A 24,376-nucleotide genomic window follows, 5' to 3' on the forward strand; every position below is an offset into this window, starting at 1 on the left:
ATAGAATAGGAAGCCATTGAGACTTTAAGTGAGCCTGATGGTTGGTTAGGTGAAATATCCCTGCTCTTGATGTACTCAGTGAATTTTGATGTGTTTACTCATTGTTCTGGGCTGGAGCGATAGCACAGCAGGTAGGGCGTTTGCCTTGCATGCCAACCCCGAGTTCTATTCCTGGCCAACGTGGCCAACCCGAGTTCTATTCCTCCGCCCCTCTCGGAGAGCCTGGCAAGTTACTGAGAGTATCTTGCCCGCGCGGCAAAGCCTGGCAAGCTACCCGTGATGTATTTGATATGCCAAACACAGTAACAAGTCTCACAATGGAGACATTACTGGGCCCAGTAATCGATGAACAACTGGAGGACAGTGCTACTGTTCACTCATTGTTCTTAATGTCTTTGTCAACTTAAGCAATAACCCACATGCTGGACTCCAGGGTGAGGGAGCAATATTGTACTGAATCAAATGAGCTCACTGCTGGCTGCACAGGAGATCCTAAAGCTTGGACTGTCTTTATGAGTTTATCTTATTCTTTTTGACTGACCCAGCTGGATAAAGGTTGGTTTTAGGTGCCAATCAACCTTTAGACAGTTTAATGTCCAAGAATTGGGACAGGGAGGGAGAAATCCCTGGGTGGAGCATTTACTCTTCATCCTATTCCCACTTTGGTTGATATCAAAATACCAATGTGATGTTTCTGAATGTGAACTTGGCAAGAGACACACATGATGGGCATTATTTGACAGTTCCCACTTAGAGATATAAGAGGAATTTTTAAAAAAATCTCAAAATCATAATAACAAGGAAGTGTCATCAAATCATTAGGAACTGATGTTATTTTATTGTCTTTGTTTTTAATTTTTAACCAAATTAATATATTTAAGTTCATACAATGTACTTAAATATACTAAATATATATTATATATTAAAATATATAAAAAACACAGTAACAACAAAAGCTCCAATGGAGACGTTACTGGGCCCGCTCGAGCAAATGGATGAACAAAGGGAGGGCCTTGACCTTTACCTTTTATCCCTGACAATTTGCAAACGTTATGCAGGATGAGAACTTTAGTATATCCCAAGGGCATTTTCAGGACTTGGAATCTAGTCACCAAAGATGTCTAAAGTTACCCACACAATACCACCTCTGTTCTTTTATGTGTATATATGGGCCCCAGGAAACCTCTATTCAGCAAATTGTCCTAAAATGGAAAAAAAAAAGTTTTCTGGGTATTTCACTCTTACAGTGTAGCCTACAAACTTTCCTTAAGGTTTCCAAGAATAGTTTAGAGGTGTCCTCTGGGTTGGATTACCCTGCTGGAGAATTTTCCAGTTTCCAGCTGGAACATTTCCTGTACTTATAACCCCAAGAGTTGGTGTTCAGAATGTTTCCAAGCACGTTCTGCGGCCTTTTACTCCCTGATCACACGTTTTGCCTGCTTGTCCTTCAACAATTGTAATGCTTGGACTTGAGTTTTTCTCATTTTTTCCCCCTCTTCTTTGCTTTTGGTACAAGGAAATTGCGGGGCCAGGCCAACCAAGCAGGAAAGGGAGCACATGAAATAAGTTTGGGGACTAGAAAGAAAATAGTCAGCTACTTGTATCCAAACTGACCATTCATTTCCTTAGAAGGATTCAGGATTTCAAAGTTTCCAAGAATCCTTAGTTGAATTTTCCTGGTGTGCTGGGTTAGGGGAAGGCCTGAGTCAGGTCACCTGGGGTGCCTCTTCCCAGGTACCCCCATCCCAACACCTGCCTCCTTCCCCACAGCCTTCAAGTTTAGCCCTAAATTTGCAGACTGTAATATAAGAATCAGTAGTTATAGCTCGAATCTCCCTTTCAGTCTCATTTGTGTCAGTCTCGAAAGTAAACATTAAAAATAGGATTTTCTTTTTTTAATCCCCAAAAGAACAACTTGTTTGTTGCTCATTTGAGCAGTCCGCCTGGTCTGCCGCTTCCGGATATTTTTACTTTAATTCTCTGAGTGAAACGAACATATCTAGGTTTGTTCTTTACAACGAAGACGCTCCTCAAATGTGTCGTTCACAAAAATGATTTGCACGCCCTGTTCCACGGTTGCTGAGCCGAGAACACGGTTTGATTGGTGGTGAGGGTTTCCGCTTGAGAGACAGTGATGGTCCTGGGACCTTTACGGAGTTGGGGTGAGCTTGGGTTGCTGTCCGGGCTATCCTCCCAGGGACCCGGATTCCTTCACAGACAACCCCCCCCCCACACACACACACACACATAATCTGCAACTAGGTAACAGTCCAGGGCACCCCTGCCGGGGTCTCTTCCCGCCCACAAGGATGCGCTTTTAAAACTGGCTTGGCCCGGCCCCGCGGGGTCTTCGCTCACTTGTCCCGGGAGAGGGGGCTGCAATTGTCACACACACCCCTTGTCTGTCATTCACGCGCCTCCTCCCCTTCCCATTTCCCGCTGGCCCCAGTGTCACCGACGCCCAGGTCCCAGGTCTGTGTGATGCGGTTTATTGTGGCAACAGTTCCCGGCAACTGGCCGGCGGCCGCGCCTCCCAGTGCGGGAAAGCCCGGGCGCGGGGAGCGCTCGTGGGGCCACGCGGGGAGCTCTCGTGGGGGCGCGCGGGCAGCGTGCGTGGGACCGCAGGGGTGCAGGGGTGCAAGAATCGAGGGGAGCGCTAGCGACGGTGCAGGGAAGCGCTCTCGGAGGGTGCAGGACGCCGACGACGGCGTCCGGAGGAGAAAGGGGCCGCACATCATGGGCTGTGGCCCTTCCCAGCCCTCGGAAGATCGCAGACGGATCCCCGCTCCCAAGAAGGTCTGGGAAGAGGGAGTCAAGGTACGACACATCTGCACATCCGACCGAAAAGCTTCCCTCCTCCTGCCACGCCCGGGACTCCAAGGCCACTGGCAGTGGGCGGGGTCGGAGCAGGGTGAGGCGGCCAGGATTTAAGAGTGACCTGGCCGGGGCCACCTTTCTAGAGGGGGTCCCCTGCCTTGGCCTGGATCCGGATGAACGGAGGGGGCGAATGATGCCTTTGGCCCAGTCTGGGGAGTGATTCTCAGGGGGAAGGAGGGAGTTCCTGGAAGTTGCCGGGTATTAAAGGGTTTCCTGAAAGTGGGCCCCAAGGGGGATACTTACAGCCTGCACAGACCTTGGAAACTCTGCCTGGGGCTTCCCACTCCGAACCCTGAGGCCCACCGAGGACTGTGATCTACCCAGGGCGACCCAGCTTGTTGGAGGGCAGGGCTGTGACACTCTGGTCTCATCCCCTTGCCTTCCCCTGGCTAGAACCTGCCTGCACCCCTTTCCTTTCTTCTGGGGTGATGAAGGGGAATTCCTTCCACGGTGAATTGTGGAGGGTGGGTTGGTGCCAGGGGAATTGCAGTCTATGGTTTCTTCCCATCTTTCCCACCTGAAAACGGCGGTATCTCTATCCCACAAGCTGACCTCGAGTCTTCCAAGTGACCCTTTAAGCTGGATTGCCCAACAGTTAGACTCCATACACTGTGTCATCAAAACCAGGATCTGCTTATAGAAGGTGAAAGTGGGGGAGGTGCGTACATGGCCGAGCTGGGAGAAGCCCCAGCTTAGTGCCCATGGTCACTCCCAGCGATGTTTGGGGGACCATGTGATACTAGAAATCAAACTAGGGTATATGCTCCAGTCTACGGTGAAACTGTAGACCTGAAACATAGTTTTCCTTCTCTTTTTACCCAAATAAACTAAGGTGATTGAAAATATTCAACCCCAGGCTAGAGCGATAGCACAGCCAATAGGGCATTTACCTTGCACTGGGTTTGATCCCCGACACCACATCAGGTTCCCTGAGCTGTCAGAAGTGATCCCTGAGCACAGAACCAGGAATAAGCCCTGAGCACCTCTGAGTATGGCCCCAAACATGAAAAAATATTAAACCAATGTGCTTTTCCCTTTTGAGTATGAAAGCCTCTCTCTTTTCTTTTTATTGTAATTTATTGGTATGAAAATGTTTAAGATTTCAGTGGAAGAAAATGATGGTTTATTGTGCTCTTTTCAGGACATTTTTTTTCTTTTTGGGTCACACCCAAAGATGCACAGGGGTTACTCCTGGTTTTGCGCTCAGGAATTACTCCTAACGGTGCTCAAGGGACCATATGGGATGCTGGAAATTGAACCTGGGTTGGCTGTGTGCAAGACAAACGCTCTACCCGTTGTACTGTAGCTCCAGTCCCATTTCAGTACTTTCTGCTTGGAAGTGTTTCCTGGATATTACTGAGAGTGAGCAGGGGTCTGGGGAGTGTCTTCTGAGCCCACACACAGAACCCCTGAGCTAAGGCCTGGGAAAGTTTCTGGCTTCCTTTCTGGATTTCCTGGGTCCCTGAGCTTACAAGCATTCACTTAATAAGTTTCCAAGAATTCTTAACAGGTGTCCTCTGTCCTTGATTATCCTACTTGAGAAATTTCTAGTTTCTAACTGGAAACTGGGATTTATTTTTCTTATTTCCTGTGACTTGTGACCCCAGGAGTTCATATGTAGGGTGTTTTCAAAATGCTGTGTTAGAATCTCACTCTGCCCACACCATTTTAATCCTTGATGATCAATTACTGTAATGCTTGGACTTTAGTTTCGTTTCATTTTTCCTTTTCTTCACTGTGTCTCAGAGAATTTTTTTTTCTGGCAGACATGTGTGGAAGTGTAGACCACAGCTGGCAATGCTCAGGGGTGACTCCTGGCTCAGGAATCACTTCCTCTGGTGCTCAGGGAACCATATGAAATGCTGGGATTGAATCTGTTTTGGCCAAGTGCAAGGCAAATGTACTATCTCTCCAACACTCATCAAAGTATTTTTCACCTATAAAACAAGAGCAGTAATGATAATGTTAATACTAGTTATTTTGTAGAGTTATTAGGAGAAGTAAATTTTTTCAACTCATACGAAATATTCATACCAAGACCTGGCACAGAACAAGGGCTAAGTGTTACTATAGTTATATCATTGTTACTATAGTTATATACTATTTACTTAAGATGAACCCCTCATAATGCCTTATTAGACATTCTGAAACTGATGCCTGTCACTCTCTCCATGTACTCAGAGTCTAGTCAAATATGACTGCTAATCTGTCTCCTCCCACCCACCCCCACACATTCTTATTAGGGCTGTGCCTTTGTTTTTTATTTTTTTGTTTGTTTTTTTGTTTTTTGGGTCACACCCAGGGATGCACAGGGGTTACTCCTAGCTCGTGTACTCAGGAATTACTCCTGGTGGTGCTCAGGGGACCATATGGGATGCTGGGAATCAAACCTGGGTGGGCCACGTGAAAGGCAAGCACCCTATCTGCTGTGCTATCGCTCCAGCCCCATTTTTTTTTCTAGCTGTGTGCCTTTGAGTCCCTGTTTACTCCCCTTTCTTCTCTTGCTTTCTCTATCTTTTTGGACCACGTAGCAGATATGCACCCATCACTTAAGACCAACAAGACCACTCTGTCCCTTCTCCTGCTGCCCTCCGCCAGTACCACGCTGGCCAGGCTGATCTGAAGCTTCTGAAGCCCTTCATAGTTCAAAACACCACAGTGTACTTCTTTGCTTCCAGGTTTGCCTTCCTTCCTTAGTCATGGTATTCTTGAAGAAGAAACTGGTTTTGTCTTGCATTCTCTCTTCCTCAACAGAATACTGTGGCAGATCAGGCTCTAATGACTATTTTTTGAGTGACCCTTTCCCTCCCTATTCCTTCGCATTCCATGGTGCTTTTTCTCCTAGTCTTCTAATCAGACTAATGACAGTCAGCAAGAAGGAAATCTAACATTAAAATAAACTGGAAATAGATTCACAGTCGACTCAAGCATATGCCTCTCTTTCCCCACACCAAGCACTTTGAAAATCTGATCTGGGACAGACGTGATCATTAGTTAAATGCTCTGCATCATTCAGAACAGTTATGCTCTCTTGCCATCTTAATTGCACAGGACCAGATTCACTAGTTCACTGGCAAATTTTAAAAGGGAGGATTAGGTTTGCTTACATGAAATAGTTATATTTCATGTAAGTTCTATTTCATGCAACTTATTCTCAATCAAACTTCTGGAGTCCTGTCTATAGACTTTCTCCTCACATTTACTTTAGATTAAGTTGTTCAGAAGACATTGTAATTAAATCACACGTACTCAGAAAAGCCTGGGAAGCACCATAGTTGGAGAAATACTCTTCTTCTCAATGATTAACTTCACGTTTCTTGTTATCGAGGGAGAGAGGCTAGATTGGGATAGATGTTCATAGTCTCTAAGGCCATTCACAGTTTCGCCTACCTCCATGATAAAATTCTTTTCTGTTATTGCGGGTTGGGGTGGTTGGGCCACCACCCAAACACTGCTTGGGACTTCGTGGCTCTGTGCTCAGGGGTCACTTCTAGAGGTGTTCAGCAAACTAGAGTCGTTGGCAAAAAATCAACCAGGCTCAGAAGCAGGCAAGGCAGGTGCCTTCCCCTGTAGTATCTCTCCAGCTGGACAAAAAAATGCTAGTATGCCAATCAATGAAAGTGACTAAATTGCCTCTTATAAGTAAAAGCTTTAAAGGTCATATTTCTGAGTGTTTGGAGATGTGTGGTATTTATTAGTACATTCATTAGAAGTAAATGAGGAAAAAAAAGTCAAATCTTGAAGAGCAAATACTTCATATATGTCAACAGAATGTATTTATAAAATGCATCTGCCAGTAATTTGATTTAAGAAGTTTCCAGCTCCAGAGAGTCTTGACAAATCAGTCCTTGCAAGCTGTTGGACAAATTTGTTTCCCCAAAACTTAAAAATGTGACATATAATACCTCCAGATGTCCCAAACAAAACCAAACAGAAACCTGCCTATAGGTAAAAGTAATATTTTTTTTGAATGCTGACCATTATCATTTGTAACTGTTAACTTCCAATGGACAGCTCTTCAGTTTTGCCTAAAACTGATCTAATTGATTATCTAAGAGAGTCATGCATAAAACAAAACTGACATGAAATATTGGAATACTTTGAATCTGCACTTCTGCTATTTTATCTCAAGACAAAGAGGTGACTTCACCCTCAGCACTCCCATTACCATTGCAGTTAGATTTCCTGCTGATGGGAAAATACCAACTCTGCAGGCATAGGTAAGAGCCTCAACACTTGTTTTTGCCATATCCCCCAAGAGTCATAGATCTAATTAATTTGTAAATGTATTTCATCTTTGAACTATATCTGTCCTCATGTCTAGATAATAAAATTGGGTCAAAATGTCCAGAATGTGTTGCACAGAGAAAAAGTATTTGAAAGACATTCTTAGTTTTCAAAAGAGAAAAAAAATTAGATTTCTGCTCCAGAACCTGAGTATTAGATTATGTTATGTTATGCTGGTAGATTGCATTCCATCTGCTGCAATGAAAAGTTTTGGTCATTAGCAGAGCTCAAACAGAGACTGGATGGTTATGGGCAGAGATCCTGGGAGGGCCTGGATTGCTGGCTTTGATGGAACAGTTGGAAATTTCCTTAGCTGTATGGTACTCATATCTATTCCAAGGTGTAGTTCAACTGAATTTATTTGTGACAAGCCACTGAAAACATTCACATCTGCTCTCAGCTTCCAATATGGGTAATTTTTTTAAAATTTTACTGAATCACTGTGAGATAGTTACAAGCTTTCATGTTTGGGTTACAATCACACAATGATCAAACACCCATCCCTCCACCAGTGCACATTCCCCACCACCAATATCCCCCATATATCCCCCCTTTCCAACACTCCCCCTGCCTCCATGGCAGACAATATTCCCCATACTCTCTCTCTACTTTTGGGCAATATGGTTTGCAATACAGACACTGAGGGGTTATCATATTTGGTCCTTTATCTGCTTTCAGCACACATCTCCCATCCCAACCAGTTCTTCCAGCCATCATTTTCTTAGTGATTCCTTTTCTATTCCAGCTGTCTTCTCCCCTTCGCTCATGAGGCAGACTTTTAGCTATTGAGCAATCTTCTTGTCCCGTGTATCTACTCTCCTTAGATTTCAGCCTCCTGTTATGTTGTTTGTTTGTTTGTTTAAAAAAAAGCCAGACTTTTCAGGGTCCCCAGAGGGAAATGCTAATGGCTAATTTAGCCAGTGTGTCCAACTCTGATTTTAAAGGTGGTGGGGGGAGGGGACATGGTGAATTTGTAAAACAAAAGGAACTTTGTGAAAGGCCAACAGAGATGGCTCAAAGGACTAGAGTGCATGCTTTGTAGTCTTGGGAGATCGAAATTGGATCCCAACGTTCTGTGGTCCCTGGAGCTCTAAGCACGGATCTGGGAGGAACACCTGAAAACTGACTGGTGTGGCCCAAATGCAAACAACAAAAAAGCATTTTTCTGTGAAATTATTTATCTAACCTTCACTGCAATGTGACACTGTCGCACTGTCCTCCTGTTGTTCATCGATTTGCTTGAGCAGGCACCAGTAATGTCTCCACTGTGAGACTTGTTACTGTGTTTGGCATATCGAATACACCACGGGGAGCTTGCCATACTATGCCATGCAGGAGGGATACTCTCAGTAGCTTACCAGGCTCTCAGAGAGGCATAGAGGAATTGAACCCAGGTTGGCCGCGTGCAAGGCAAACGCCCTACCCACTGTGCTATCACTCTAGCACAATTTACAGGTAAAATTTAAAATTTAAAAATTTTTCATTTCCGAAAATGAAATTCTGGAGCAATAGCACAGCAGGTAGGGCGTTTGCCTTGCACGCGACTGACCTGGGTTCAATTCCTCCATCCCTCCATCCTTCTCTGAGAGCCTGGTAAGCTACTGAGAGTATCCCTTGGCCGACACAGGTTCGATTCCTCTGTCCCTCTCGGAGAACCCAGCAAGCTACAGAGAGTATCACGCCCGCACTGCAGAGCCTGCCAAGCTCCCCATGGTGTATTCAATATGCCAAAAACAGTAACAACCAGTCTCACAATGGAGATGTTACTGGTGCCTGCTCGAGCAAATCGATGAACAAAGGGAGGACAGTGCTACAGTGCACTGCAATGTGGGTTTTGAATAGTTTACTTGGAAGAGAGGGAAGAAAAGCCAACACAATCTTTACCTTCAGTGCATAGTCTCCTTTGGTTGGCCATTTGTACACACACACACACACACACACACACACACACACATATATCCATGTCTTGTATGAGTGTGTGTAGCGACACACACAGATATTGGTATATCTCTGCCTGGCATATGTATTTGTATTCCATGTCTGATTTTTTTTTCTTTTTGGGTCACACCCGGCAATGCACAGGAGTTACTCCTGGTTCATGCACTCAGGAATTACTCCTGGAAGTGCTCAGGGGGACCATATGGGATGCTGGGAATCAAACTTAGGTCACTGTGTGCAAGGCAAACGCCCTACGCGCTGTGCTATTGCTCCAGCCCCCCATGTCTGATATTTGTATTAAATATTTCTCTATTTTTTTTCTTAGCTTTGCCTGTTCTCTTACTATTTTTATTTCTACAGTGACAAGGCATTGTGTATTTGACTGTGGTGTTTGCCAGGGCTTGCATACTTAAGATGTGGGGTGCCGGCACACTAGGTTATGGTGTGCTGGAGAGAGTGTGCCAAGGATCCAGAGGATAGTGCTGCTGTAAGGTGGTGCTGGGGATCAAACTCAGGGCCTCACTGAGACAAGCACTCTTTCACTGAGCTTTCCCCAGGCCTAGAGGACTTCTCTATCTGTATGAACTGCAGAGATGTATAAGTTTGCATATGTACAAATGACAAAGGAAAAGGAGGTCTGTGAGATAAGGATCATTCAAATAGTAATATTCTAACTGTTATAGGTCAAACTTCTCTTGATTTGACCTTCTGCTCAGGGGCTGTGTGTCAGTCCTCATGATGTCAATGGGCTCCACTGGTGACTTATGTGAAACAGAGGGAGAAAGATGGTCATTTTCTCCCCATCCACCTCTGCCACCCAGGACCCAGGGTTACTGGGTTCTTGTCTCGCCTCACAGAAAAGAATTTCAGGGGCTGGAGTGATAGTACAGCAGAGAGGGCATTTGCCTTGCAAGCGGCTGACCTCGGTTTGATTCCCAGCATCCCATATGGTCCCCCGAGCACAGTCAGGAGTGATGCCTGAGTGCAGAGCCAGGACTAACCCCTGAGCATTGCCAGATGTAACCCAAAAAGAAAAGAAAAAAAAGAATTTTAGGAGTAGACAAGCAGTGAAGTACAAAAGATTTTATTTGGAGGGTTTTTGAAGGAGAGGAAGAGAAAGTGGGAGAGAGTGGAGAGTAACATGCTCAAGAGAGAACCCAGACTTCTCCAAGGGCGGAGAGAGCCCCTACACACATCCCAGAATTAGACATGAAAGCATGAAAGTACACATCTCAAGAGGGGAGATGCGGGCAACACATGTGCTTGGGTGCCACATGTGCTCGGCCACGTGGGTACAAGTAGCACACAGGCTGGGGTAGCGTATGCAAGCCCTTCCTTTGTTCAAGGTGGCCTTTATAGGGTTTCTCCAACCTGCCCTGTTGTGGTACCTAGGTCAAAGTTCGTTGCTAAGAAGGTTACCAGAGGGGGTGGGTGTGGTGATGGTCTTTAGCTTCTCTGGGTCTGTTGCTGCAGATAGGTGAGGGTCTTAATCAGGCCTTAGTTTCTGGTTTTTCCTCTTTCCTGCAAGGTCCACTTTTGCCATTGCCTTGGGAGAGGGCCCTTCCCTTTCTGCCTGCCTGCCCACGTCACTTGTATCCATGAATCAGGATGCCCAGCGAGTGAGAAGGAAATGTGACGCAGACTCTCAGGCTTTCTCCTTGGGCTGATTCCTACTCAAATCTGCCGAGGTTTTGTTTACCTACTTGTGTGTTTGTTCCCTGGCTCCGATTTCCCATGTCTCTGTTGTCCTGAGACACAGGACTAATAAGGTGCCAGTGCAGTGAGTGAGTGTGGTTTAGCTGATGTGACCACATTCTGCAGGCACGGTGCTGAGGGGCTCTGCTGGTCTCCTCCGTACAGCCACGCCAGCATCCCTGACTCCGGAGAGCCCAGCAACTGAGATCTCTCAGGAGCCTCTCAGGGACGGCCAACTTTCAGGGTGTCTCTAGAAAGCAGTCCACGTGCTTTTGTTTGTGTGTGGCTTTAATTATGAAAGTGCCGGGTGCTTCCCAGCCTGTGACTTGCTTTGCTTTCAGTTTTTCTAAAACTTTCCCGTTTCATTTTCAGAGTCGGAAATGAGACCCAAAGAGATCTTCCTCTTCCTTTTCTTTTCTTTTTTAATGAATCACCATTTACAAAGCTACACTTACAAAGCTCTCATGTTTGAATTACAGTCATACAATGATCGAATACCATCCCTCTACCAGTGCACATTTTCCACCACCAATGTCCCCAATATCCCTCCCCCTGCCTCTATGGCAGACAATTCCCCTCTACTCTACTTTGAGGCATTATGGTTTGCAATACAGATAATGAGAGGCCATCGTGTTTGGTCCTTTATCTACTTTCAGTACACATCTCCCATCCATAGCAATCCCTCCAACCATCATTGACTCAGTGATCCATTCTCTATCCCAGCTGCCTTCTCCCCCAGCTCATGAGGCAGACTTCCAACCATGGAGCAATCTTCCTAGACCTTGTCTCTACTGTCCTTGGGTGTCAGTCTCATATTATGTTATTTTATATTCCACAAATGAGGGCAGTTATTCTATATCTGTCCCTCTCTTTTCTGACTCATTTCACGTAGCATGATAATCTCCATGTTCATCCACTTATAAGCTAATTTCATGACTTAATTTTTCCTAATAGTTGCATAGTATTCCATTGTGTACATGTACGAAAGTTTCTTTAACCAGTTGTCTGTTCTTGGGCACTCAGGTTGTTTCCAGGTTCTGGCTATTGTGAACAGTGCAGCTATGAACATAAAGGTGCAGATGTCATTTCTACTGTGCTTTTTTGCACCCTCGGGATATATTTCCAGAAGTGGTATTGCTGGGTCATATGGAAGCTCAATTTCTAGTTTTTTAAGAAATAGCCATATTGTTTTCCATAAAGGCTGGACCAGTTGGCATTCTCACCAACAGTGAAAGAGAGTCCCTTTCTCCCCACATCTGTGTCAGCACTGGTTGTTCTTGTTCTTTTTGATGTATACCAGTCTCTGTGGTGTGACATAATATCTCATTGTTTTTTTGATTTGCATCTCCCTAATGATTAGCAATGTAGAGAATTTTTTCACGTTCCTTTTGGTCATTTGTATTTCTTTTTTGAGGAAGTTTCTGTTCATTTCTTCTCCCTATTTTTTCATGGGGTTGGAATTTTTTTTCTTGTACAATTCTACTAATATCTTGTATATCCTGGATATTAACCCCTTATTTGATAGGTTTTGGGTAAATAATTTTTCCCATTCCGTGGACTCTCTCAGAGTGAGAATTGAGACCCAAAGAGATATCCCTCTTTCAGTCTGAGAGGTCTCTTATCTGCGTTTCTAATACTTCTGGGTCCACCTCCTCCTGACATTTTCTTGACATTAAATCTTAGTTGAAGTCTACTCAGTGGCTGGGGAGAGAACGCCAAGGGTTGAACTGTTCAAGGCCCACCACCTCATGATCTACCAAGTACCACTACGACATGACTCCTGAGCACTGTGCTGGGAGTAGTCCCTGAGAAATTGCCAGGTGCAGCCCCAAACTAAACAAATAAAAATTCTAATTAAATATTATCTGGACAATTGCAATAATTATCCATTCAAAATGTGCACCTCTCAACCACAATCTAATCTTGTTTAAAAAACTTTTTATTGAATCACTGTGAGATAGACCCTTACAAAGTTGTTCATGATTGGATTTCAGTATTCCAACACCCATCACAATCTAACCTTTTAAAACATCTTTACTCCTCTTGGGGCTGGAGAGATAGCACAGCGGGTAGGGCGTTTGCCTTGCACGCAGCCAACCCGGGTTCGCTTCCCAGCATCCCATATGGTCCCCTAAGCACTGCCAGGAGTGACTTCTGAGTGCAGAGCCAGGAGTAACCCCTGTGCATCGCCAAGTATGACCCAAAAAGCAAATAAATAAATAAATAAATAAAATAAAAAATTAAATTAAATTAAAAAATGAAATAAAATAAAACATCTTTACTCCTCTCTGAGGAAACCATGACTCCTTAGCAGCCAATTCCCGTTTCCTAAGAAACCACTAACTCTCATTGTTTTTTATTAATTTTACCCATCACCTCATAGAAATGCAACGTATGCCCATTCCATATAGATGGAGTGGTCCTTTGAGCTGGATTTTTCCTCTTAGCATGATGTTTCCAAATACTTCATTTATTTTTCTTGTTGACTAATATTCTGTTATAAAAATATAACAGATTGTATTGATCCATTAATTAATCAATTATCAATTAATGGGCACTAGGATTGTTCTCACTTCTATTTATTATTACTATAATTGCAAGTATGTGTATATAAATTTTGGCATGAATGTACGTTTCATTTTGCTTATATTTAGGCATGAAGTTTTTGGTTAGATGGTACCTCTATGTTCAACCTTTTGAAAAAACTCTCAACCTGTTTTTCAATGTGGCTACATCATTTTACATTCCAACAGCATTGGATGAAACTTCTAAATTCTCCTCTTGCTTATCCACATTTCTTAGATGTTCTTTCACTATGAAGTGGTAGCTTAGTGAGATTTCCATTCACATCTCCCTAAGGATTATTGATAGTGAACACTTCTTTATGTGTTTATTGGCCAGTTCCAATGTGTGTTTAAAGACGATAGTTATATGAGCCAGCACAATTGGGTAGTGGTATTCTAAGACATTAAATTCATATTTTGCCTAAAAAATCGTCCTTTTAATCTCTACTATGTTTCTCTATTAGGGTAGGATGGTTAGATGATAGATAGATAGATAGATAGATAGATAGATAGATAGATGATTGATAGATAGATGATAGATAACAAGATATTGGCTTACTTGGTTAAGGAAGTGGGTATTCATGTCTAAGATCCTTGTGACAGAGCAGACTTCCAGAAACTGCTAGATGGAATTGAAGCTGACCTCCACAGACAAAATTTCTGCTTCCTCAGAGATACTCCAATTCTACTCCTAAGGCCTTCAGCTGACTAGATGCCACCCACCCAGATGGTAGACCATGGCTGTGAACAGTGTCAATCAACCATCTCCCAGCTGACACCATGATTCACATCTCAGTTGATAACAGGCACAGTAGCCAAGGCCAGTTCACTTTAAAATTAATTGTCACAACTTCCTTCTGTATTATTTTCCCCCTAAGTACTACTTTTCAATTCAGCAAAAAGATTACATAGTGTCATTATTAAAAACCATTTTGAGGGTCTGGAGTGATAGCACAGCTGGTAGGGCATTTGCCTTGCACGCAGCCGACCTGGGTTCTATTCCCAACATCCCATATCGTTCCCCAAGCACTGACAAAAGTAATTCCTGAGTGTATGAGCCAGGAGTAACCCCTGTGCATCACTGGGTGTGACCCAAAAAGAAAAACAAAACAAAACAAAATATTTTGAACCTATCAGTATCTACTTTTCACTAATGACTATGAACTTGCTTGTTTTGGTATCCTGCAGAACTCTCAGCAAATCATCTTGTGCCTGACAGTAACCATTGATATAATATCCCCTCCCTCCTTCCCTCCTTCCCTTCCATTCCTTTCTTCCCTTCTCTCGATTCCTTCCTTCCTTCCTTCCTTCCTTCCTTCCTTCCTTCCTTTCTCTTTTTCTTTTTTCCTGTTCTTTCATATCTATTTGTATATTTATTTTATTGAGATTGTAATTGCTAGTGGTACATTAGTTAGTTTTCTACTACTGCTGTAACAAATCACACAAATTTTGTGTGGTTTACAATCACCCAATGTGTTATTCTCTCACAGTTCTGAAGATTGAAAATGCAAAATCACTCCCACGGGGGTAGAGAAGTCCCTTTCTGGGGCTCTGAGGAGAGAACATTTTGCCTGCCTGTGGCTTCCGAAGCTGCCCCGGTCCTGGGCCGTGGCTGGTGGCTTCCCTCCCTCTGTACTGCCTGTCTCCCATCTCCCTTAATGTGGTCTCTGCCTCCCTGGTCACCTGGCTTTCTCTCTTCCGCAGTACACCCCCACTGTGACCCCTCCTGCCCTTACTTGCTTTGCTGTTGTTCTTTGTTGTTTTATTGATGGGTTGAAATACTGTGATTTATAAAACTGTCAATGATGGTTTCCCATGTGTGCCATTCTAACACCACCCCCTGACCAGTGTACTCACCTCCTTCCCTGAGGATCTCAATGCCCCTCCTCTTTAATCTCTCCACCGTTATAAAGTCAACTCAGTTGTGTGGATCAGGTCCTTCCTGATGGTGCCTTTGACCCTTTGTTGCTCCCTTGTTGTCTCTTTAAGTCCCACACCCCTCCTTTGGTGTCTCTCCTTTTCCTTCAGATTGACTTCACTCTGCATGATATCCTCTAGTTCCATCCATGCAGAGGAAAATTGCTGGAATTTGTTCTGCCTGCCCTTACTGGTGGACTGAATCGATAGCACAGTGGGTAGGGTGTTTGCCTTGCATGTGGCCGACCGGGTTTGATTCCTCTGCTCCTCTCCAAGAGCCCGGCAAGCTACTGAGAGTATCCTGCCTGCACAGCAGAGCCTGGCAAGCTCCCCATGGCATATTCGATATGCCAAAAACAGTAACAACAAGTCTCACAATGGAGACGTTACTGGTGCCCAGTGTTACAGTGCTACAGTGCCTTTACTGGTAATGATGTTAGCCCACCTTGGGATTCCCCCCACCATTGCAGCCCAGGTCCTTAAAAAAAATCACCTCCAAAGAGTCCCTTTTCCATTTGACCCAGCAATACCACTCCTGGGAATATATCTCAGAGAGGCAAAAAAGTATAGTCGAAGTGACATCTGCACTTGTTTGTTCATTGCAGCACTCTTTACAATAGCTAGAATCTGGAAAAAACCGGAATGCCCAAGAACAGATGACTGGTTAAAGAAACTTTGGTACATCTACACAATGGAGTACTATGCAGCTGTTAGAAAAGATGAAGTCATGAAATTGATGAACAAGTGGTACTACATGGAAAGTATCATGCTAAGCGAAATGAGTCAGAAAGAAAGGGACAGACATAGAAAGATTGCATTCATCTGGGGAACATAAAGTAACAAAATAGGAGACTAACACCCTAGAATAGCCGAGATAAGTATCAGGAGGAGTACTCCATTGCTTTGAGGACAGCCGCACACACTAGGGGAAAAGGCAGCTCAGATAGAGAAGGGAGCACCAAATAAAGGGTGTTGGGAGGTTCCTTTCAGGACGTGAAATGCGTGATGAGAGTAGACTATAGACCGAACAAGATTGCCACTCAATGTCTCTTTTGCAAACCACAGCACTCAAAATGAGAAAGATAACAAAAGGGAATGCCCTGCCACAGAGGTAGGGTGGGATGGGAGGATGGGGGGAGGGAGGGATACTGGGACTGGTGATGGTGGAGAACGGGCACTGGTGGAGGGATGGGTATTCGATCATTGTATAGCTGAAACCCAAGCACAAAAATGTATAAGTCTACAACTGTACCTCATGGTGTTTCACTAATAAAAATTTAAGAAAACAACAACAACAAAAAAAAGAGTCCCTTTTGTCATAGGGAACAACATCTACAGCCAATCGCAGGTACTAGAGGGTTAATTATTACACAACAAGCATCGCACTACTGTTTTTATTTTCCAAAATGCCATTTTGAAAGAAACCTTGGCTCACAAAGTTGTTCTCTTTTCCATAGGCTGATGTGAGTCATTCTGGGGAGAACTGCAGACCCCCAACTGAAGGTGCTTGTACCAAGGACCCTGCAGTCAGCCCTGAAGGCCTAGGAAAAGAGTTGGGAAGCTTACCCGGAACCATTCCAGAAAGTTCTCCACTTCCTAGTGAAAGAAATGGAAGAGTAAACTCAGGTTAAAAAAGAAATTCATATTTATCTCCACAAAGTACTGGCTCTCTATATAGATTTTATTTTTAAATTTGTTTTAAATAAGAATAATAAGAATAAAGGCCCTCCCGTTGATCATCGATTTGCTCGAGCGGGCCCAGTAATGTCTCCATTGGAGACTTTGTTGTTACTGTGTTTGGCATATCGAATACGTCACAGGGAGCTTGCCAGGCTCTGCCGTGCGGGCAAGATACTCTCGGTAGCTTGCCACGCTCTCCGAGAGGGGCGGAGGAATCGAACTCGGGTCGGCCATGTTGGCTGCGTGCAAGGCAAATGCCCTACCGCTGTGCTAATTTGTTTTAATATTTTTTATTTCTTTCTTTAGGGGCTATGCCTGGCAGTGCTCAGGGCTTATTCCTGGCTTTGTGCTCAGGGGTCACTCCTGACATTGCTTGGGAGGACAAGATGATATTGGGAATTGAACCAGAATCAGTCACATGCAAGACAAGTGCCTTAGCCCTTGTACTATCTCTCTGCCCCCCCCCCACATATATTTTATAATGAATATTAGACCCTTTTATGATAACTTTGTAGGCCAGGCAGAGCTCTATATAGCAAAGTCTCATCTCTAAGGTTGTAGAAATATGCTTTCCTGGGGGCCTTCATGATGTGGGTAAATGATGTTAATTATTAATCTTTTTTGTTGAGGAAATATTTAAACCATTTTTTAAAAAACTTAGGAGCCCTTAGTATCATTGGAGCTTGAGCCATGGGACTAGGACAAAATCACACCTTGGGAACATTTCTCCGAAGAGAAGTTCTACATTTGAAAAACTCAGTAAATATTCATACCAAGTGACTTCCTTTCACCCACGGCTATCCAAATATCAGCAACACACAATAAAACATACCATGAAAGAGTCTTTCAGGGAGATAACATGAAGCAATCAGGACATAGATCACTCTGAAAAACTCTGGTGGGTTCTGCTTTGTTCCAATTCCCCCAGTTAAATCATTAACATTCTTTAATTCTTCTTTATATTTCATCAGTGTCTGAAACCTTACCAGACCTCAGGAAGAAGTACTCTCTCTGTCTTTCCTTCCATTCCTCGACTTGGGAGTTTTCTCTTTGATTTATGTTAGAATTGGAAAAAAAGAGAGTTCATTGGTGATGCCTGGCTATGAACATGTCAACTATAACTGCTCTTGGTCCCGCCTTGGTTCTGTCAGGCACAGATGTGATGTCTCAGAAAGAGGCAGGAGGGCAGATAGGGTGCCTACTGTCCCTCTCTCTGTGACTGGGTTGGGCCTGTGTGCAGAGTGTCCTTCTGTGCTGGCTCTATGGATGGGATCTTTCCAGGACACCACCACAGATAACGGGTGACCGGGACCCGTCCAGGTATGCCCGCAGAGTGGGTCTAGCCACGGCAGCTGTTGGAGGGCAAGGTTGGGCTTGACTTGTAGGGAGGGAGGGAGGCGGCAGGCTAAGAAGATGCTTTGTAAGGACAATGTGAATTGCTTTTGTAAAAACATCTTTCCACTGAAAGAGCAAGCACAAGGCCTCGATACCCGCCACTGCTTGTCATCGTCTCTCTGCCCAGAGTTCCTTAGACCTCCTTCCTATAACCTTGACTATCACTTAACGTGTCTGTGAAAATGGCTTCTTTTTTTTTTTCTGCTTTCTGAGGTTACACCCAGCGATGCTCAGGGGTTATTCCTGGCTCTGCAATCAGAAATTACTCTTGGCAGTAGCTCAGGGGACCATCTGGGATGTCGGGTATTTTACCCAGGTGGGCCGCATGCAAGGCAAACACCCTACCTGCTGTACTATCACTCCAGCCCCTGAAAATGGTTTAGAACTCTGAGCTTCTCATCACAGACCTGAGGCCACCAGGGCAGGAGGGTGGGTGAGTGGGCTAAGAGGGCCCAAGCAGAATATGGCAGAGAGAGATGAGCACGTTGATGGGGGGAAGTGTGGCAGGGCTAATACTGTACTCCTAGAGCCTTACACTTGAAAAGTGGGAATACTTACACATTTATTTATTTTTAGTCTTTTGGGGTCTTTTGGGGTCAGATCCAGTGATGCTCAGGAGTTATGCCTGATTCTGCATTCAGAAATTACTCCTGACAATGCTCGGGGAACCATATAGGATGCCAGGGATTGAACCTGGGTGAACCATGTGCAAGGCAAGCACCTTATCCACTGTACTATCACTCCAGCCCACTTACACATCTGAAAGCCAGTGTTCCCTCAGTAAAAACTAAAACATTCAAAGTTTCACATTTCACCATAGCATTGCCCAGGGTGCTCCTTTGAGCGCACGCTCACACACACACACACACACACACACATATACACACACATTCACCTACACACTTACACACATACACATATGCACACATACACACACACATACACACATACACACATAAACATACGCACACACTCACATACACACATACTTTGGAAGTTGGAACATAGCTCTCAAAGGGGTGAGAGCATGGACCATGGGTGATGTCCTTAGTTCAACCCCCGATCCTGAGTGTCTCCACCATCATGTGCTCGCCTGGGGACACTCAGCATCACCTGGGCAGGGACTTTCAGGTCTGCATAGTCAGCAGAGCTGTCCCCAGAGCTCCCTGAGCACTGCTAGAGAAACCTTCTCCCAGAAAATGGATTTCAAGTAATTTCAAATTAAGAAAAAATGTAGAACACACAGAATCCTTTCACCCAGTGTTAACACTACCTACTACACTTGCTGGATCCTATCGCCACCTCTCTCTCCCTCTCCCTCTTCCTCCTCAATGTAGCTCTGCTTTGTTAGAGTAAGTCATCTTAATCATAATAATACTTCCTCTCTAAATACACCCATCTGTGCTTCCTAACATAAGGACACTTTTTTTGAAAAAGAAAACTAAGGATCAAAAAAGAGGGAATTATCACTGAGATAGCGTTTATGACTTCTTCTACAGATATCTTCAAATTTTATCAGTTGTTGGGCCAGAAAAATAGCACAGCAGACAGGGTGCTTGCCTTGAAAGTGGCTCCACTTTATCCACAGCACCCGAGAGGGCCCCCTAACCCCACCGAGAGTGATTACTGAATGCAGAGTCAGGAGGAAGCCCTGAGCACTGCCAGGTGAGGGCCAAACCCAAAACCAAAATAAATTTCATCAGTTGTCTCAAATATCCTTTATAAATAAATACTGATTCAAGATCTAATCCAAGATCACACTGAATTTAGTTGTCAGATTGCCTTAGTCTCATTTAAGACTCCTGGAACAATCTCTCAGCTTTTTATAAACTTGATATATTTGAAGATATAGGTCATTTGCTTTGTAGAATGTTTCTTGGTTGCTATGATCTTTCCTCGTGATTTGGTTCAAGCTAGCAAGAATACCAAATATGATTGTGTTCTGTTAAGTATATCAAATTGGGAGACACATGATATCTTTATTGGCTTTATTTTTTTCTGGAAGATTTTCTTAATGTAGCATTTTCATTAGCATTTTCCTCTATTAAATCTGGATTTTGAATCATAGCTAGAAAGACTTTCCCTATACCTCCAGCCTCTCTGGTTCTCTTGTATAACCTTACTCTTTACACTTATGCTTACTGTAAATTTCTAATGGCCAGAGGAAATGCTCACATCAAAGTTAAATACATAAAAAGAGGAGAACTGAGCTGCACAGATGAGTTGGAAGGGTGTTTGAAAGGGAGGGGCACTGGGGTTTGTGGGGGGAGGCAGGGAGGTAGACAGTGATGAGTGTGGTTTTGAAATTAACATGCATGGGAAACCACCAATAACAGTACTGTAAATTACATAACCTAAATAAAACTAATTTTAAGCCTTTTAAATTAAATGCATATAAAACTGAACTGTGTGCTCAGCATGGTATCAATTTTACAAAAATAAAATTCTACACTGAATATTGGTCATTGAAAGACTTAAGGATCTGGCCATTTTAATTTTTTGGTCTTTCTGTATCTTTCAAATTTATTAGGACAACTGTGACTTTGTTTTTTGTAATCAGAAAGAAGTACAGTGCAAAATCCATCAGACTTCTGATATTTTTTTCAGTGTTCCAAGAATTCTTGAGAACTGATTGAAATCACTGACAGTACCCTTGGGACCTCTGTATAGGTGACTTTAGTAAATAGATGACAAGATGAACACTTCTATGGACTACAAATTGAATGGACTACGTGGTGAAAGTAATTTTATTATACTAGTGACAGATGCCAATAAGGGCTTCTTTAGAAACATCCTGAGATATTCAGTCACTAGCTTTGGGGCATATTTGGTAAAGGACATGGGTGTTGAACTCAAATTCACCAGGATTCAAGTCAATTTAGTCAATTCTCTTTCTATCTGTGTCACCTTTAACAAACTAACCAGCCCATCTCATATTGAACTTTAAAATAAGAATAACACACCTCTCTCAATCTCTTTCTCTCTCTTAGAGTTTATGTTTAGATTTTATAAATTATTTAAAGTACTTACTATAGTGCTGGGTTTTAAGTACTCAATTAAGAACAATTATTGTTTAAGTCACTTGCAGAGTAATCAGTTAAAGAAACCTCTTAAAATAGGAAGATTGAGGGGCTGCACAGCGGGTAGGGCGTTTGCCTTGCACGCGGCCGACCTGGGTTCGATTCCCAGCATCCCATATGGTCCCCTGAGCACCGCCAGGGTGATTCCTGAGTGCAGAGCCAGGAATAACCCCTGTGCATAGCCAGGTATGACCCAAAAACAAAAAAAAAAACAAAAAAAATAGGAAGATTGATATTCTGAAGAGAGTCATTCGGAGTGTGTGTGTGTGTGTGTGTGTGTGTGTGTGTGTGTGTGTTCCCCACTCTAAATTCTTGGAAACAGTCTTATTAAGTAGCAAGATTAGAACTTTCATTAAAAGGCCCCATCCCTCAGAAATTCCTTCTAATTACAGAACAGAAGGTAGCTGATTTCTGAAGACTGTATGACACCTTTCTTCCATAATACAAAGTGACAACAACAGGTTTTGTTTTAGTTATATAATCAGGTGACGGCGAGGGATCTTACTCTCAACTTTTTAAAATCCCCTAGAAACCACTTCAGTGCTCGTTTTTAGAACTACTAATAAAAATTTAGCTGATATCACTGGATTCCAATTCGATTTGGTTCAAAGACTCTTTTCACATAGACATCCTCTTGTATAGAATTAGCAGATGGCGCAATTGTAAACTCAAGGTTGCGGAACTAGAAGTCTCTTGGCAACATCACGCTGTTTATCCTTTGTATACAAAGCATAGAAACCAAACTTTGCAGCTCAGAAGAGTCACTGAAAGAAAATCTCCTCCTTAGCTGTGGTTCAGCTTCATAATTAGCACAGAGAGTCCACGCAGTGGTGCCCAAGTGTATAAGTGTTGTTACAACAAAAACAGAGTACATAGCAGCACAGGAAGGCTCTCTGTCATGTTAACATGTGATCTGCAGAGCAAACAGTATCCTATTTTGATGTGCATCTATCCTCTGTAACAAAGATGTTGAACTCAGAGGCAGATTAGAGGTGACATAAGGTCAGTGGTGAAGGGTCCCAGGCACTTTGATTGTGGTGGGATGCATTACATTTGGACATTCCACAAATGTTAATACTATTGTCATTGTTACTAAACTAGAGTAATCAAAAAGAAGAATCTGAGCTTCAAAGGATTACAAGATGTATCACAGAAACAGATGGCTGGTGAAAGGGTTGAGATTTTGGTAGCATGATTGATAAGGCGTCTATTTACCACTTGACTGCTGAAAATTTGATGCTTACAGTTCCCTTTCTTTTTTCTCTTTTCTGTTGGAAGACTTGGTGCCTGGTGGATTAATCCATAAACCCCAAACCCTAGAGAATCGAGAGCGACAAAAGTCAGCAGACATCCTGGAGGAATTAATCATTCAAGGAATAATACAAAGCCACAGCAAAGTATTTAAAAATGGAGAATCATATGATGTCATGGCAAGTAATTTTCTAATTTAATATTAGTTTATAGTATAAAATAGTTATAGAATATGATTGACCACACATTGCATTTCAAAGTCAGAGCAGTAATTACAGCCCGTTCCCCGCCTCTTCCCCAACCTTATCTTTTTCAATGGGTTCAGAAATTTCCTCAGTTTTTAACGATTAATGAATCTAATCAAACGTATCTTGAAATTTAGTGGATATATAATTAACCCCCACTGCTCATCATGCCTTCGTTCTGTCAATAATTTTTATTCTGCATTACTGATAACTTAGGCATTGTGGATATAAAACTGAACTCTGATGTATCTAGTAAGATACTAGGCCTAAATGCTAAAACACCAAAGCTAAAACATATACATTTTCATGTACACCCTAAAGTCAGGCCTGGGGAAATCAATGCAATTTCAGAAAGAGTAACACTATTATTTTTCTGTGTTGATTCATTTTCACTAAGCTATTTTTGTTTTAAATTAGTAGTTGCCATACTTTTACTATGATTTTAACTGATTCTGAACAGTTTTGAATTTTACTTTGTTTTGTTTTGTTTGGGGATCATACCTGGATGTACCCCTGGCTCTGTGCTCAGGGATCACTCCTGACTCAGTGCTCAGGAATAATATTTAATGTCCGGGTTTCAACCAGGGTCAGCTGCATTTAAGGCAAGTGACTTAATACCTGTACTATCTACCTGGTACCTTTAAATCTTCATTCTTACAGCAAGTTCTGTAGAAACATATGAAGAGGAGATCAGGTTTAGTTGATGTTGCTATTATTTTGTTATTCTTTCTTGTTTGGGTTTTTTTTTTCTTTTTGGGTCACACCCGGCAATGCACAGGGGTTACTCCTGGCTCTGCGCTCTGGAATTATCTCTGGTGGTGCTCAGGGGACCATATGGGATGTTGGGAATCGAACCCCGGTTGGCCACGTGCAAGGCAAACGCCCTACCCGCTGTACTATGGCTCCAGCCCCAGGGTTTTTTTTTTTTTTAAACCAATGCTTCTAGTCAACACAATAGTTCTAAGCATAGAAAAAAGGTGGAAGAAGAAAGAACAAAGAAAAGAAGCCTGAGGAAAAATAAATGGAACAGTAAAGAAAGAAATAGAAGTGGTGGAAACTGAGAAAAAGAAAGAAAGAGAAAGGGTGGAAATTGAGACCAGAAGCTATTCAACGGCTTACACCTCAGTGGTTGTCCATCTCTGTGTGGAAAGAAAGTCAGCTGGGGATGAAAAACAAAATTTAACTCAAGTTTATCACCTAGCATCAAATCACTTAGTGTTTGACTAAAGGTAATTTACTTCTCTGTGTGTAGAAAATGCTGAGAACTTAGGAATAAAAGCCAAAGTGGCATTTCTTTTGAAGAAAGAAAATAAGTATTTGGGGGAATGAGGAGATTGCCAAACCTGAATGATATCATCAAGCTGGCAACGAGGAGAGGATGTAAGAGAAAAAGGAGGGTAAAACTGGATCACCATACGGAGCAGTGTCATGAAAAGAGAGAGAGAAT

General features: G+C 43.1%; 1 protein-coding gene across 1 annotated transcript in view; it reads left to right on the forward strand.

The window, feature by feature from the left end:
* Positions 1–2,727: 2,727 nt before the first annotated feature.
* STMND1 (stathmin domain containing 1) overlaps positions 2,728–24,376 on the forward strand; it is a 30,118-nt gene continuing 8,469 nt past the window's right edge. Inside the window, exons 1-3 of the mRNA XM_056132637.1 lie at positions 2,728–2,817; positions 16,736–16,904; positions 22,712–22,860. Of these exons, the coding sequence (XP_055988612.1) occupies positions 2,737–2,817; positions 16,736–16,904; positions 22,712–22,860 (399 nt within the window). The 5' untranslated portion in view covers positions 2,728–2,736. The remainder of the gene's footprint in view (positions 2,818–16,735; positions 16,905–22,711; positions 22,861–24,376) is intronic.

This window comes from Sorex fumeus, unplaced genomic scaffold, assembly GCF_029834395.1.
Source record: "Sorex fumeus unplaced genomic scaffold, SorFum_2.1 ptg000094l, whole genome shotgun sequence".
NCBI lineage: Eukaryota > Metazoa > Chordata > Mammalia > Eulipotyphla > Soricidae > Sorex > Sorex fumeus.